This window comes from Populus euphratica, unplaced genomic scaffold (genome assembly GCF_000495115.2).
Source record: "Populus euphratica unplaced genomic scaffold, PopEup_1.0 scaffold258.1, whole genome shotgun sequence".
NCBI classification, from domain to species: domain Eukaryota; kingdom Viridiplantae; phylum Streptophyta; class Magnoliopsida; order Malpighiales; family Salicaceae; genus Populus; species Populus euphratica.
This window is the reverse complement of record NW_011500138.1, coordinates 88,755-102,231: the sequence shown is the minus strand read 5'-3', so window position 1 is coordinate 102,231 and position 13,477 is coordinate 88,755. Positions and strand designations below refer to the sequence as shown.

The 13,477-nt window shown below is 30.2% G+C and overlaps 1 protein-coding gene across 2 annotated transcripts; it reads left to right on the top strand.

Moving 5' to 3' along the window:
* Positions 1-1,690: 1,690 nt before the first annotated feature.
* LOC105110547 (SWI/SNF complex component SNF12 homolog) lies at positions 1,691-4,836 on the top strand. 2 transcript variants are annotated; one of them, XM_011005623.1, is made up of 3 exons: positions 1,691-1,882; positions 2,085-3,962; positions 4,488-4,836. In XM_011005623.1, the coding sequence occupies exons 2-3, from the start codon at positions 2,368-2,370 to the stop codon at positions 4,558-4,560; spliced, it is 1,668 nt and encodes a 555-aa protein (XP_011003925.1). In that variant the 5' UTR covers positions 1,691-1,882; positions 2,085-2,367; the 3' UTR covers positions 4,561-4,836. The 2 variants fall into 2 exon arrangements, with proteins under 2 accessions (XP_011003925.1, XP_011003924.1); XM_011005622.1 differs by having other exon boundaries at positions 1,691-3,962.
* The last annotated feature ends 8,641 nt before the right edge of the window (positions 4,837-13,477 follow it).

Here is a 13,477-nt window from a genome sequence, read left to right as displayed (position 1 = left end):
GACTTTATTTTTACTCTAGATTCATTAATAAAATATTTTATAAATATTAAAGATAAACAAGTGTTTATTAATAAATTAAATATACATAATCCTCGTATAATCATATAATCAATCTAAAATATTAAAGATAAACAAGTGTTTATTAATAAATTAAATATACATAATCCTCATATAATCATATAATCAATCAATTAACTACGATATCATAAAAGTACACAGTGTTCAAATTCATTTTATTTTTTATATTATTCTCATTACTTTTATCCTATTCCATCAAAGGTTTCTTATAAAAAAGGGTAAGTAAGCATCTTGAAAAGCTAATTTTAACATTAATTTCTTCTCTTAATATTCATAATGATCTGAAAGATTACTTATACTATATCTCAGAACTAATTATAATGAAAAGGTCTATAAAAATTCATAAATCGACACAGTGAACTAAAGCCAGCCCAGGGCAAAGTTTGTCATCTTTCAATGAAATAACTAGTTGAAATGTCTGCACGTAGAGAAGTATTTACCTGTATTTATTTCTTGTCATCACGGATATTTAAAAAGATATCCATGACCCATTGACTGCAATGGTTGCCTTGTGTTGCTCGAGCATGGTGACGAGCCCTGATAAATTTGTCAAAGCATCATTAACCATTAATCTTTTCTCGGTAGCTTCGGAATCCCTCCAATACATTACTCATACAATATCTCACAACTAATTATAATTGTAGATTCCTTAATTACCTCCCATATCTTCCAAGGTCCTCTGCCTTGAACTCTCACCTTCTCTAGATGTTGCATGGAAAAAAAATAATGAAAACCATCATCATTATTTCTAATATTTAATTTTAATTAAAAAATGAAAATTATAATTTATTATAATTTATATTTTATAAAATTATTCTGGTTTTATAATTTAAATCATAAATTTAGTGGGTTGATTAAATTGCTTTTCAAATGATATTATAATAATAATAAGAAATCATTGTGAAGATATAAAAATGCTTCTTATATTAGTTTTAATTTTTTTTTTTAAAAATGCTTCTTATATTAGTTTTAATTTATTTTTTTTGCTTTTCATGGATATTTTGATTGTTTTATTATATAATTAAGATTGAAAATTTTTTTCTTGATAATTAATAATTAATCATTAATGAGTTATGTGAAAAGATTTTAATGCTAATTGTTAATTGTTATAGCTGTCCGTTACATTACAAGATTTGGCATTATTGTTTCAAATACAGTAATGAAATCCTACCACGAGACGAACCAAATGTATTGTCTTTTCAAATCTTGGTTTTTATTTTCATGAAGATTTTTCATATATTGTTTTTCATAAATGATTTTACATATTATAGTTTTCTCTTTGGTGACCTTTTCAACTTTATATATATATATATATAAAGACAACGTCATGACCATAATCCATAAATGAATGTAAGATTTTCACCATTTATTTCATGTAAACTTAAATCCCTCATTTCTTATCTAGAATTTTTCTGATTGGTAGGCTGGATTTAGGTTTTCGGACTTGTAATCTAAGCTTGCTTAGAAGTCGTAGGCCTTTCTATGTGCCATGGGGTTTAGCCCATTATCCCTTCACACATACCTTCTCTAAAAAACCTCTCTTTAGGAACGACACGTCATCCACCCCTAAACTACAAGTCGTCCTCTTCGTTAAACTCTATCTCTCACTCTCTTTTCCGTACGGAAAAGAAAACGAAGGCATACAGAAAGAGAGAGAGAGAAACAAAGCGAAGCAAAGGAAAGGAAAGCCAGTCCTCTCTCTCCTCTATTTGCAAACTCTTTAACCTTAGCTCCCTAAGAAGCAGAAGAGAACAACTACCAAAAAAACCCAGAAGCAGTAGACTTTTACCTTAACGGCACTTCTGTAAGATTTCATCTCATCTGGTTTTTTCATTTGAATTCCTTTTGACAAATCCAAACTCAAAACCTTTTCTTCATGTTTTTTTTTTTAAGGTTCCCTTTTAGATAGACACCCATGATTTTTATTTCCTGTCTTTATCTTCCTTATCTACAACAAAATGATTTGTGTTAAAGTGGGGTTGAATTAACATCTTTTGTGAAATTAGGGTTTTTCATTTCTGCCTCTTGAAGCTCAGTCGCTGTTCGTTCCTGCTAAATATTGGGGCTTCTCTAGGGCTTATAGCTCTTTATTTCCATTCAAGTTTGATTCTTGATTTCTAAGGGGGGAAATTTGTTTAGATTTGCATATTTTTGGTGGGTTTTTGTTTCTTTAAGGTTTTTAATTATGGCAGAGTTTTAGATGCTTTGGGTGTTCGAAGCTAATTTGGGATTGGTAGTTTTAGCTTGTTTTTAGGCTAATTTAGTGGGTAATTTATATAGTGATTAGCTATGTCTATGAACAACAACAACAACAATAATAACCCGCCAAAGAGTTTGGGGCAATCTTCGTCACCATTTGGTAATTCAGGGATGGTCAATCCATCGATGGGTGCGAACCCAACATTCCCACAAGCGCAAGCGCAGATGGGTGCTGGCTTTCAGGGTGGTCAGTTCCAGCTGTCCCAAGCACAGGCTACTTTGCAAGCCCATTTGAAAGCGCAGCAGGCTCATGCTCAAGCACAAGCAGCTCACGCTGCTCAAGTTCAAGCTGCTCATGCACAATTCCAAGCACAATTACAGGCGCAAGGGGTTTCTCTTAACCAAAATCAGAGTGCTGGAATAGGCAATTTGGGTTCATCTTCACCGTCATTCTCGACTCCTGGCAATGCTAGTGCAAAACGTCTCCCTCAGAAACCTCTGGGTAGACCTCCTGGTGTTCCCATGTCGAGCATGGTTTCACCATTGAAACCCATGGATCTTTCTTCTGCTGCACGTAGGAAGAAGCAGAAGCTACCAGAGAAGCAGCTACAAGATAGAGTAGCAGCAATTCTGCCAGAGTCTGCTCTGTACACCCAGCTTCTTGAGTTTGAAACCCGTGTTGATGCTGCTTTAGCTAGAAAGAAGGTTGACATTCAGGAGGCACTTAAAAGCCCTCCTTGTGTTCAGAAAACCCTTCGAATTTATGTCTTCAATACATTTGCCAATCAGATAAGAACAATCCCCAAGAAGCCAAATGCTGACCCTCCGACTTGGACTCTTAAAGTAATCGGGAGAATCTTGGAAGATGGGGTAGACCCTGACCAGCCTGGAGCAGTCCAGAAATCAAACCCATTGTACCCAAAGTTCTCATCTTTTTTCAAGAGAGTGACAATTCAGTTGGATCAGAGACTATATCCTGATAATCATATCATTATATGGGAGCATGCTCGATCACCTGCACCTCACGAGGGTTTTGAAGTCAAGAGAAAAGGGGACAAAGAGTTCTCTGTGAATATACGATTGGAAATGAATTATGTGCCTGAGAAATTTAAGCTCTCTCCAGCTTTGATGGAAGTTCTTGGTATAGAGGTTGAAACCCGTCCTAGAATAATAGCTGCAATTTGGCATTATGTGAAGGCTAGGAAACTGCAGAACCCTGAGGACCCTTCATTTTTCAATTGCGACGCACCTCTTCAGAAAGTATTTGGGGAATCAAAGATGAAGTTCACGATGGTTTCACAGAGGATATCTCAGCATTTATCTCCTCCACAGCCAATACATTTGGAGCATAAAATTAAGCTGTCGGGGAATAGTCCAGCTGGAACTGTCTGCTATGATGTGGTGGTTGACGTGCCATTCCCAATACAGAGGGAGTTGTCTGCTTTGTTGGCAAATGCTGAGAAGAATAAAGAGATTGATACTTGTGATGAGGCAATATGTACTGCTATAAGGAAAATTCATGAACATCGTCGGAGACGCGCATTCTTCCTTGGATTTAGTCAATCACCTGTTGAATTTGTCAATGCTCTCATTGAATCTCAAAGCAAGGATTTGAAGCTGGTAGCTGGAGAAGCTAGTAGAAATGCCGAGAAAGAGCGCCGCTCAGATTTCTTTAATCAGCCATGGTGAGTTTAATTTTCTTTTTCTCCTTGTTTGAACCTCATTCATTTCATCTATTTGATCCGTAGCTTCTATTTTAGGTCCACTGTCCATGTACACATTATATGAATGCCACGGTTGACTTGATGAATAATCTTAGAATTTGACTTGTAGATGTGTATCAAATATGTTGTTGCCTGCTCAAAACAATGTCACTTGAAAGATGATAATTATGGGTTCTATTATGCAATTGCTTAACCTGCTACTTGCTAAATTGTTATTTACTTTTTCCTTTTTAGTTCTGATGTCAAGAACTGTTAATTTATCACATGATCGGGCTTGTTTTTGCTATTTAGTCACAGAATTTGCAATATCATCATGAGGATGCCTAGACAAAATTATGAAGATCAACAAAGGGAAATGTTTTGAGGATTCTAATGCTTAGTCAAAAAGAGACAAATTTGGGCATCTAATTCAATTAATGAAAGCCTGCACATGACAAAATTAAAAAGAAACATCCACTCATCTGTACCTACTTGGTCATTGAACAGGGTTGAAGATGCTGTTATTCGATATTTGAATCGCAAGCCCGCTGCCGGAAGTGATGCTCCTCGGAGCATGTGAGTTGGGAGTTTGAAGAGCTGCTGATCTGTAACCCTGTCATTTATTCTTTCACTTAGCATTTGTAGATTTTCACCTTTGTTTTGTGAAAATAGTACAGCTATCATCGCCCTATTGCTAATGGCCCTGGGAGGAATGCTTCATGCTTGTATTAAAACAAAATAGGTTCTGTAGCTTTTTGTTGTTTTTTTTTTTTCTTTTTTGAACATCGTTTAGGCTTTAATTATCCTCATACTTGCTTGAATTATTATGTTAGTGAAAAAAAAGCCGTCTTATCATTCACAGCTGCTTTAAACTTTGTGTTGGTTTGCATCATGCTGTGAATGCTGCGCCTTGATTGGTAGGCTCATTGACTGGATTCTCCTTTTAGCTTTTGCTAGTTATAATGGATAACGACAAGCCGCTGAGAATCCATGATAGGGATTGTTGTGGCCTTGTGGGATATTTGCTCACTGTAGAAAGGACATGACATATGACTACTAGAGATTGCATATTCACCTGGAGAGTTTTTTTATGATATCATGGCGTGTGTGGCGCACGTAACCAAGATAGACAGTTGATTTGTGATTGGGCATGTATCATTTCACGCTTCTCATTCTCGTATCATGGGCATTTCTTATGCCGGGTACACAAGTAGTACAATCCGTAGCTTGGTGAATGAGATGCCTTTTATTCTCCACGTGTGGAGTTGGCACATATCAGAGCTTTTGTTCCTTTTTCTTACAGGTTCATATTCGGTTGGTCTTTTTCTGTGGCTGTGCAAGCATTGTTGTGACACCAAAGTTCAACTAGAGTCATGAACGTGAGATAGCTTTTCCCACCCCAAGATGTACAATAGGAAATCACCAGCTTGTTCTTGATGGCCCTACACTGCTATCAATCTACAAGGAAACATCACAAGTATATTTGGGAGGGGGTAAAGTTATAGAAATGTTAACTTAAGGGTTTGTTTCTTAAAGAAGTATTTTGATTACACTTTAACAAAAAATATTTTTTTTTTTTTTTTGCTTGAGTTTCTTACATTTTACTTGGAAATATTTAAGGGCACCCTTACTTCCATATTAGCTCCCCATACCCTATCCACTCCTGCAAACCATCCACACCAAGATGGGAACAAATACTGATTTACAGGAGCATGTGGCTAAAAAGTTGCTAGGAACATTAACATATTGGGAAATGACTTGCATTCCACTGTAGCCATCAACAATGAAATATCAAGGTTTTTTTCATTTTGATCCTCAAAATTTTCAAGGATTTTTTTAATTCTAAACTTATTATTTTTAATTTTATCATTCAACATTAGATTTATTGGGTATTGGAATTATAATTTATTTTAAATTTTCTTATATGAAGTTATCTTGATCCTTAAAATTTTAAGGACTTTTTTGTTTTAATTTCAAACTTAGTTTATTTTCAATTTCATCCTCCTACATTAGGTTTACTAGGTATTGAACTTCATAATTTATTTCAAATTGCTTTCTATAGAGTTATCCCGGTCTTATATCTCGGGTCATGACTTTGCAAATTAGCTGAATTGACTCGATTTATTTTTTGTCTTCATTTAATTAATTTTTTTCTCAACTTCATTTTTCAGTATCGAGTTGATTGAAAGTTGGATTTCATAATTGTTTCTAGATTTGTTTTTTACAAGGTTATACAATCTCATTACCCGAGTTCTAAGTTTTATGGGTTAGTTAGGTTGATTTGTGTTTTTTTGTCCTTTTTTTAATTGAATTTTTTTCCAGTTTCATCATTCAATATTAGGTTAATTGAGAATTGTACTTTATAATTTTTTAAATTTTTTTATAAAATTATCTTGGTCTCCTGACCTAGTTTTGGTAGGTTAATTTGAGTTGACTCTGTTTTTTTATTTTATTTTATTTTTTTCAATTTAATCCTTTAACATTTGGTTGATTAGGCTTCATAATATATATATTTTTATTTACTTTCTATGAATTTATTATGATCTTATAACCCAGGTTGTCGGTTAGGCTAGTTGACTTAGTTTTTTCTCCTTTTCTAGTTTTTATTTTTAATTTCATCCTTTAATATTGGATTGATTGAGAATTGGGCTTCATAATTTATTTTGGTTTGGATTCTTTTAAATTATATTAGTCTCATGACATGAGTCACAAGTTTAATTGGTTGACTCAAGTGGCTTTTATGTTATTTTCTAATTGATTTTTTTATTATCCCTCAACATTTGATTGATTAAGAATCGAGCTTCATAATTTATTTTAATTTGATTTTTATGGGGTTATATTAGTCTCATAACCTAGATCTGACAGGTTAACTTAAGTTTACCGACTCATCATTTTAGTTGAGTTTTATTTTTATTTTTATCCTTCAATATCGGGTTGAAAGAAAATTGAGTTGATAATTCAATTTACTTTCTATAGGATTATTAGAGTCTTATAAATTGGATAGTGAATTTAGCAGATTAACTCGAGTTGATTCTAATTGACATAAAATATTATTGTTTTAATTAAAAAAAGATATCATCTTGATTTTTTTAGTCAAATTACATTTTTATCGATCATCTAGGTTGTTTTTAGACTTACCATATTGGCCAGGTCAAATGAGATCAATCCCTATATAGTTTAAAAAATTATTTTGCTAAAAAAACATGTTAACAACACCTGAATATTTTATTTATGTAAAAAAAAAATTGATTTAACCCACAACGTAGCTCAAAAAATGATCTAGTTCACTTCTAACCTATTTAATCCCTTTTATGCGGAATTAATATTTCCTTTACATTTCTCGTCATCGATTAAAAATCAAACTTCTTTTTATAAGTGATCTCATTATCGAATAATTTTTTCACATTGATTTTATTTTAACTATTACATATTTAATCCATTTTAACCCCTATTCCAACACATTTTTATAAGCTATTTCTATTATTTGGAGCAAGGAATATATGAAATAAATTACAAAGTATTAGATGTAAACCCCGGTTAAAGACCTTTAGAAAAAAACACTAATAAATTTAATCCACATGTAAAATGGATTAATAAGAAAAATTAAAATAAAGAAAATGGAATAATCTAAAATAAATTCCAAATGCTGAAATTTCTAGGTATGACTGGAATTTTAAAACATGTCAAGATGGAATAATTAAAAGAAAATATCAGGCCAATGTAGTATTGAAGAGAAACTAGGGGTTGATTTGTCATTAGAAAAACATAGCCATATAAATTTAAGTTTGGCTTCCTAAGAAAGCTAAGCATTGTCGTGAGTTTTATAAGCAAGAGAGAAAGGAGGTTTCATCTTTTCTACTAGAAATTCTTCCATTTAAAACATAAAAGTGAGTTTTATAAGCAAGAGAGAAAGTAGGTTTCATCTTTTCTACTAGAAATTCTTCCATTTAAAACATAAAAAGGAGCTAGAAAGATTAAAAAGGGGTTAGTCAGGGATTCAAGCTAGGAGAATTGAGTTTTCTTGAGGTTTTAATGAGCCTAAAGTGGCTGGTTGGGAGGAAAGAATTAAAAGAAGAAGAAAACTTGTTTTCAACATTTTTTTTTCCTTGAAATTACTTGTTTAAAGATGTGAGAAACTTTGATTCAAGTTTGGTTGAGTGTCTTGTGAAATGATACATTTTGATTGAAATATGCATTATGAAATTTAGGTTTCATTGAATAATTGTTTAAGTTGATGATATTGTATTTAAACGATATTTATAAGCATGAAATATGATTGAGTAATGATTCAATTGGAAGAATTAAAAAGAAAATTAATCCTCACTATTGTTAGGGCTTCAATATAGATGTGAGAAATTAGAATTGAGATTGATTGATTCAACTATCATGTAAGTTGTGTATTAAATAAGTAAGTAGGTTGTAAATTTATTCAATTGGAGAGAGGGATTCAGCCTTAAGACTATTTTTAAGGAATGAATGGAATTGATTAATTGATGTTATGGTACGTTAATACATGTGAAAAAGGGATAGATGATGTAAAAATGATATGTTTTTTTAATAGAAAATAGATCCTTCCATATTACAGAACATTTGGCAAAGAGAGTAGAAAGGGAAATCGAGTTCATTTAATTTAATTGTCTGGTGTGATAAGAATGGATAATGAAGAAAACTGAAAGAAATTTTCATTCCCCTTCAAATCATTAAGTTTTCCAAAATAATTTTTTAGGTGGAGGAGTAATTTAAATTGTGTATGGAATTGTGTTAGAAATGTATTATTTTATCTATTTATGATTATTTGGTGGACTTGTGAAGAAGAAATGAAAAAAATTCATGATAAGGCTATTGGGCCAAAAATTAGTTTGATAAATGTGTTGATGTAGTCTTATTAACCTTAAATGTGAAGGTTGAATTGATAAAATAAATAAATAAATAAATAAATAAAAATATTGCAAGATAATATTAATCTTAAGATTTGGACTAAACTAAAGATTATGGAAGAATGACTATGTGTGATAACTGGGAAGAATTGTATTAATAAATGGGTTTTGATGTATAAATAAGAATTCAGTTACATGAAAAATGAGAAATTTTGAGGTTTCATTTTGTTATTGAATTAAAACTTGAAATTATTATAAGTTTTGGAATGATGATTCGAGGATAATTGAATGGAGTGTGATATTGTGTACCTGCTAAATACAAGAGAGGCTGCAGGATTTGTATAATAATAGGGGGTTATAGGGCGTGCACAAGTGTCAAGAAGGTGTTTTGTACCACAATTATTTATTACACTTAAATTTATTAATGTTGAATAATTATAATTTATTTAAATATGTTATGCAATTATGTTAATTATGACATGAGCATTAAAAAGATGACAATTAACTAACTATCATGAATAAGACTAGAGGTGCCAACTTGTTTGACAACCAAGATTAATATTTAACTAGTTACCTCAATGGAACTAGTGGCATCAACTTGTTCAATAACTTAAATTGGTATTTGAGTAGTTACCCTGGATGGAACTAGTAATGTCAACTTTGGTGACGAATGAGGTTGGTATTTGACTAATCATCCTGAATAGAACTAGTGGTGTTAGATTATGTAACAAATGAGATTGATATTTGAATAGTTATCTTAAATAGGACTAGTGGCAAGTATGTCTGACAACCAAGAATTTAATTAATTGGTTATCTTGGGTGGCGTCAGTAGTTTCAGTATAACTGATGACGAGGATATCTAATTTGGTGAAATGTTTTAAAGGAGCCATAAGATTGGTTTGAAAGAATAATTTATAATCGTATTTAGTTGTTGAAAATGTATTGTTGGACTTAATAAAAATAATAAGTTATATGAATTACATGAATTAATTATTTGGTTTATTATAAAAAAAGCTAAATAGTGTGGAAAAATCACTGTATATTAAGAAACATTTTACTATGGATTGTAATAGTAGTTTTACTTTCAATTTCTCATCTTATTTTTTTGCGAGATATTTCTTTGGTTGTTTGTGTTTTTTTTTTCTCTTAACAACTAAAATGCACAATTATCCTCTGTTTGTTTGTTATTTGCTTGAATCAGATAAAAATTTCCAGACCCAAGACTCTTGGGTCTGGCATTGTCGTTAAACAAAGTCTTTAGGGTCTAATTGTCATGTCAGACCTAAAGCTATTGGGTTTAACATTGTTATTATTGTTGTTGTTATTTTTAGTATTATTAACATGATTATTTTTGTTCTTTAGTTAGTTAGTTTATTTATTATTAGTATTATTAATTTATAATTATGTGGCATATAATTCAATTTTATCCCTAATTCTTAATAAAGAGCAATTATAAATTATATTATGTGTTTCCAAAATTAAATAAATCAATTGTTATTATGTGTTGTCCTAATAATGCATGAATTTATTTTATCATTATTCTCTTAATAAGACTATGGGATTAGAAGTATGGTGATATGATGAGATGAAAAAAATCCAAGATGATTGGATTTTATGAATATAATGATTACAATGACTTATTAGTTGTGTTATAGATAACTTAATATTAATATTTTAGTGGAAATTCATGGATATAATGCTTATAATGACTTACTAGTTTATGTTGTTGATAACTTGGTATTGATATTTTAGTGAAAATTCTACAGGAATTACATAATAATAATGATAATAATAATAATAATAAATACCCCTAGTTTTGTTATCTAATTGTAATGTTAATCATATTGAAATTGTGTTTTAAAATTTGGGATTTTATGATTAATACTCAATTTAATATGCAAAGAAAATCCAAAAAATCTTCAAGAGTTAGAAACTCTACATTACTTTTAATTCATGATTATAAACGAATAACAAACTCTATATTACTTTTATTCCATGATTATAAACCAATAATTAAAAAGTTAAAACGAAAAGCAAATTCATTGTGCATGTAGACTTTTCACTACTATAATGTAATTATTATTTTATTTTTTTTTTTCACTACTATAATGTAATTATTATTTTTTTTAAAAAAAAAATCAATGGTCCTGATGTTAAGAGTAATTCAGTCGTTTTTAATGGTCCTCGTTATGCAATTGACTAGGGACAATTCATTTTTTTTTTTGTTTTTTTGCTTGTTTTAACATAATAAAATTACTAAAATACCTTTAAGAGGAAAAAAAATAATAATTAGCTTCTCAATTGTTACTTGCATCTTTTCATTTTGATGAGAGCAATTAAATGGTACAAATACCCTTAAAAATAAAAAAGTTATAAACTATTAAGTACTAGCTAGTTAATCTTTTCACATTAATTTTTTTTTTATATTCATGTTGACTAATAAACAATTTAATCTTTTAATAAATATAAAATATTAATAAAAAAATAGTTGGTATGTGCTTAGCAAGTGCCAATGCATCAAGTGCTCCACTATCTTTTAGTTATACATGTTATGGCTTCCAATAATAAACAATGGGCTTCTTTGATTTTGTTAGATTTGTCTCGACATCCTTTTCCTTCCAAGACGACGTGTATGGTGTTATAACCTTTAGTTTGACTTCAACAAGATTTTTTCTTTTCTCTGCCTTTTCTTTTCTCTCTTAACCTCAATATCCACCTGTGGTATTTAAAAATTTCTAATCAGCCCATTAATTTTTTTTCTTTTAAATTTCATCTTTTTTTTTTTTTTTATTTGAAATGATTTATAAAATTAGAATTTTTTTTCAATTTCATTCTCTTTTTATTTTTTTCATATCTTAGATCCGATCTCATTCATTTAATTGTTATTTTATCTTTTTAATATTTTTTTAATTAATTTTTTTTTTCAATTTCATCTATCGATATTTAATTTTATTTTATTCTTATTCAAATTGTGTCCTTCTTATTTTGATTTCTATTTATTTTACTTTGCAAGGTTTTTACATTTAATTATTTCTTTCAGTTTAATCCTTCAACATGAAATTAATTTTATTTTATTTTATTTTATATCCTTCAATATTTGATTGATTCAAACTTGGACTTTGTGTCTTTTCTACTTCTAATTTAATGACACGGGTCACGGTTTGAAAGGTTAGAGCAAGTTGACATCTTTTTTTTTTTCTTTTTTTTCTATCATTTGATATTTATTTTTTTAAGATCTTGGCTTTGTGGTTTTTTTTTTTATCGGGTTATCCATATTTCATTACCTAAGCCATGTTTTATTTTGTCTTTCCATGTTTAATTGTCTAAGAATTTAACTGCATCGTTTTTCTCCTTTCAAAAAAAAAGTTTTTTCCTAGTTTATAATGATTATTTTTCTGAAATATTTACTTAATCAATTTGTTGTTGCTGTCTATTTTTTATTATTTAATCAAAATAAAATCATTTTCTTTGACCCAGTTAGATCTATAACTCGAATTATAATTTTTTTTTCTTATGAAAAAAAATAGAATCTGACTTGTAACATAACGCGGCTTATATCTCGTAATAATTATACATGTAATGCATGCTAACCATTCTAAGCGCGAACTCATATCTCCTTAAAGAAACACAACTTTTATTAGGGAGCCCTGCATGTATATATGATCTCCAATTATTATAATCTTTGTTTTTTAATTAACATGGATGTTTAGACCAGCTTACGCGTATCTTGATTAATTTTATGAGCCTCGAAGTTAATAATAATATAAGATTTTAGTCGCCCTGGAATTTATAAAACTCAAACTAGTAACCTCCTAAAAACAAATCTAGAAACTCATTGATTAGTACTTAAAAATGCATTTTTATCAAGGTTTTGTATCATCATTTTGCACTTGAAGTATTAATAAGTCCTTAACTAAAGCATGTTTTATAATAACATATGTAATAATATAAGATACCTTTAATTTGTGATAAATGTTCATTTTAAATGCAAGCCTATCACATAAATGAAAGGATTGATTGATGAATTTAAGAACTAAAATTGAAAGGACAAAGAGATGGTCAAACTTTGAAAAGAGATGTTGATACAGTTCAAACCGGAACACTATTTGATAATTAGGTCATATCTAGAGCTGTAGATCTTGAATTTAGGTCTATTTTATATGGATAGAAAGGTAAGACGTAGGCATACAACTTTCATATGGAATTCAAGATTTAAAAAGGTCATTTTCAAATCCAATTGTAACAACAACAAAGAAGTCTGAATCTATCCTACAGCCCGTACACTGTTTAATGTTTGACCTATATCTAGAGTTCTAAAAGTCCAAATGACCTCCATTTTTTTTTCCTGAAAAGTCGAGATAATTTCTACAACTTTCATGTTTTCAAGTGATTCCAATTTTAACGTTATCAATGACATTGTGGGCAGACAAGAGAAGATAAGGATTGTCACCAAGTCAAGAGTTGACCACCCACTCATCAATTAGTTATCAAATCAATAGTTCCCAATTTTAGCCTATAAAAGTCCAAATGACCTCCATTTTTTTTCCTGAAAAGTCGAGATAATTTCCTACAACTTTCATGTTTTCAAGTGATTCCAATTTTAACGTTATCAATGACATT

What these genes read in the sequence shown, in the direction of transcription:
- LOC105110547 (XM_011005623.1), top strand. Translation starts at nt 2,368, where the DNA reads ATGTCTATGAACAACAACAACAACAATAATAACCCGCCAAAGAGTTTG. An exon ending in GATTTCTTTAATCAGCCATG is followed by an intron (nt 3,963 to 4,487) that starts GTGAGTTTAATT and finishes GTCATTGAACAG; the next exon opens with GGTTGAAGATGCTGTTATTC.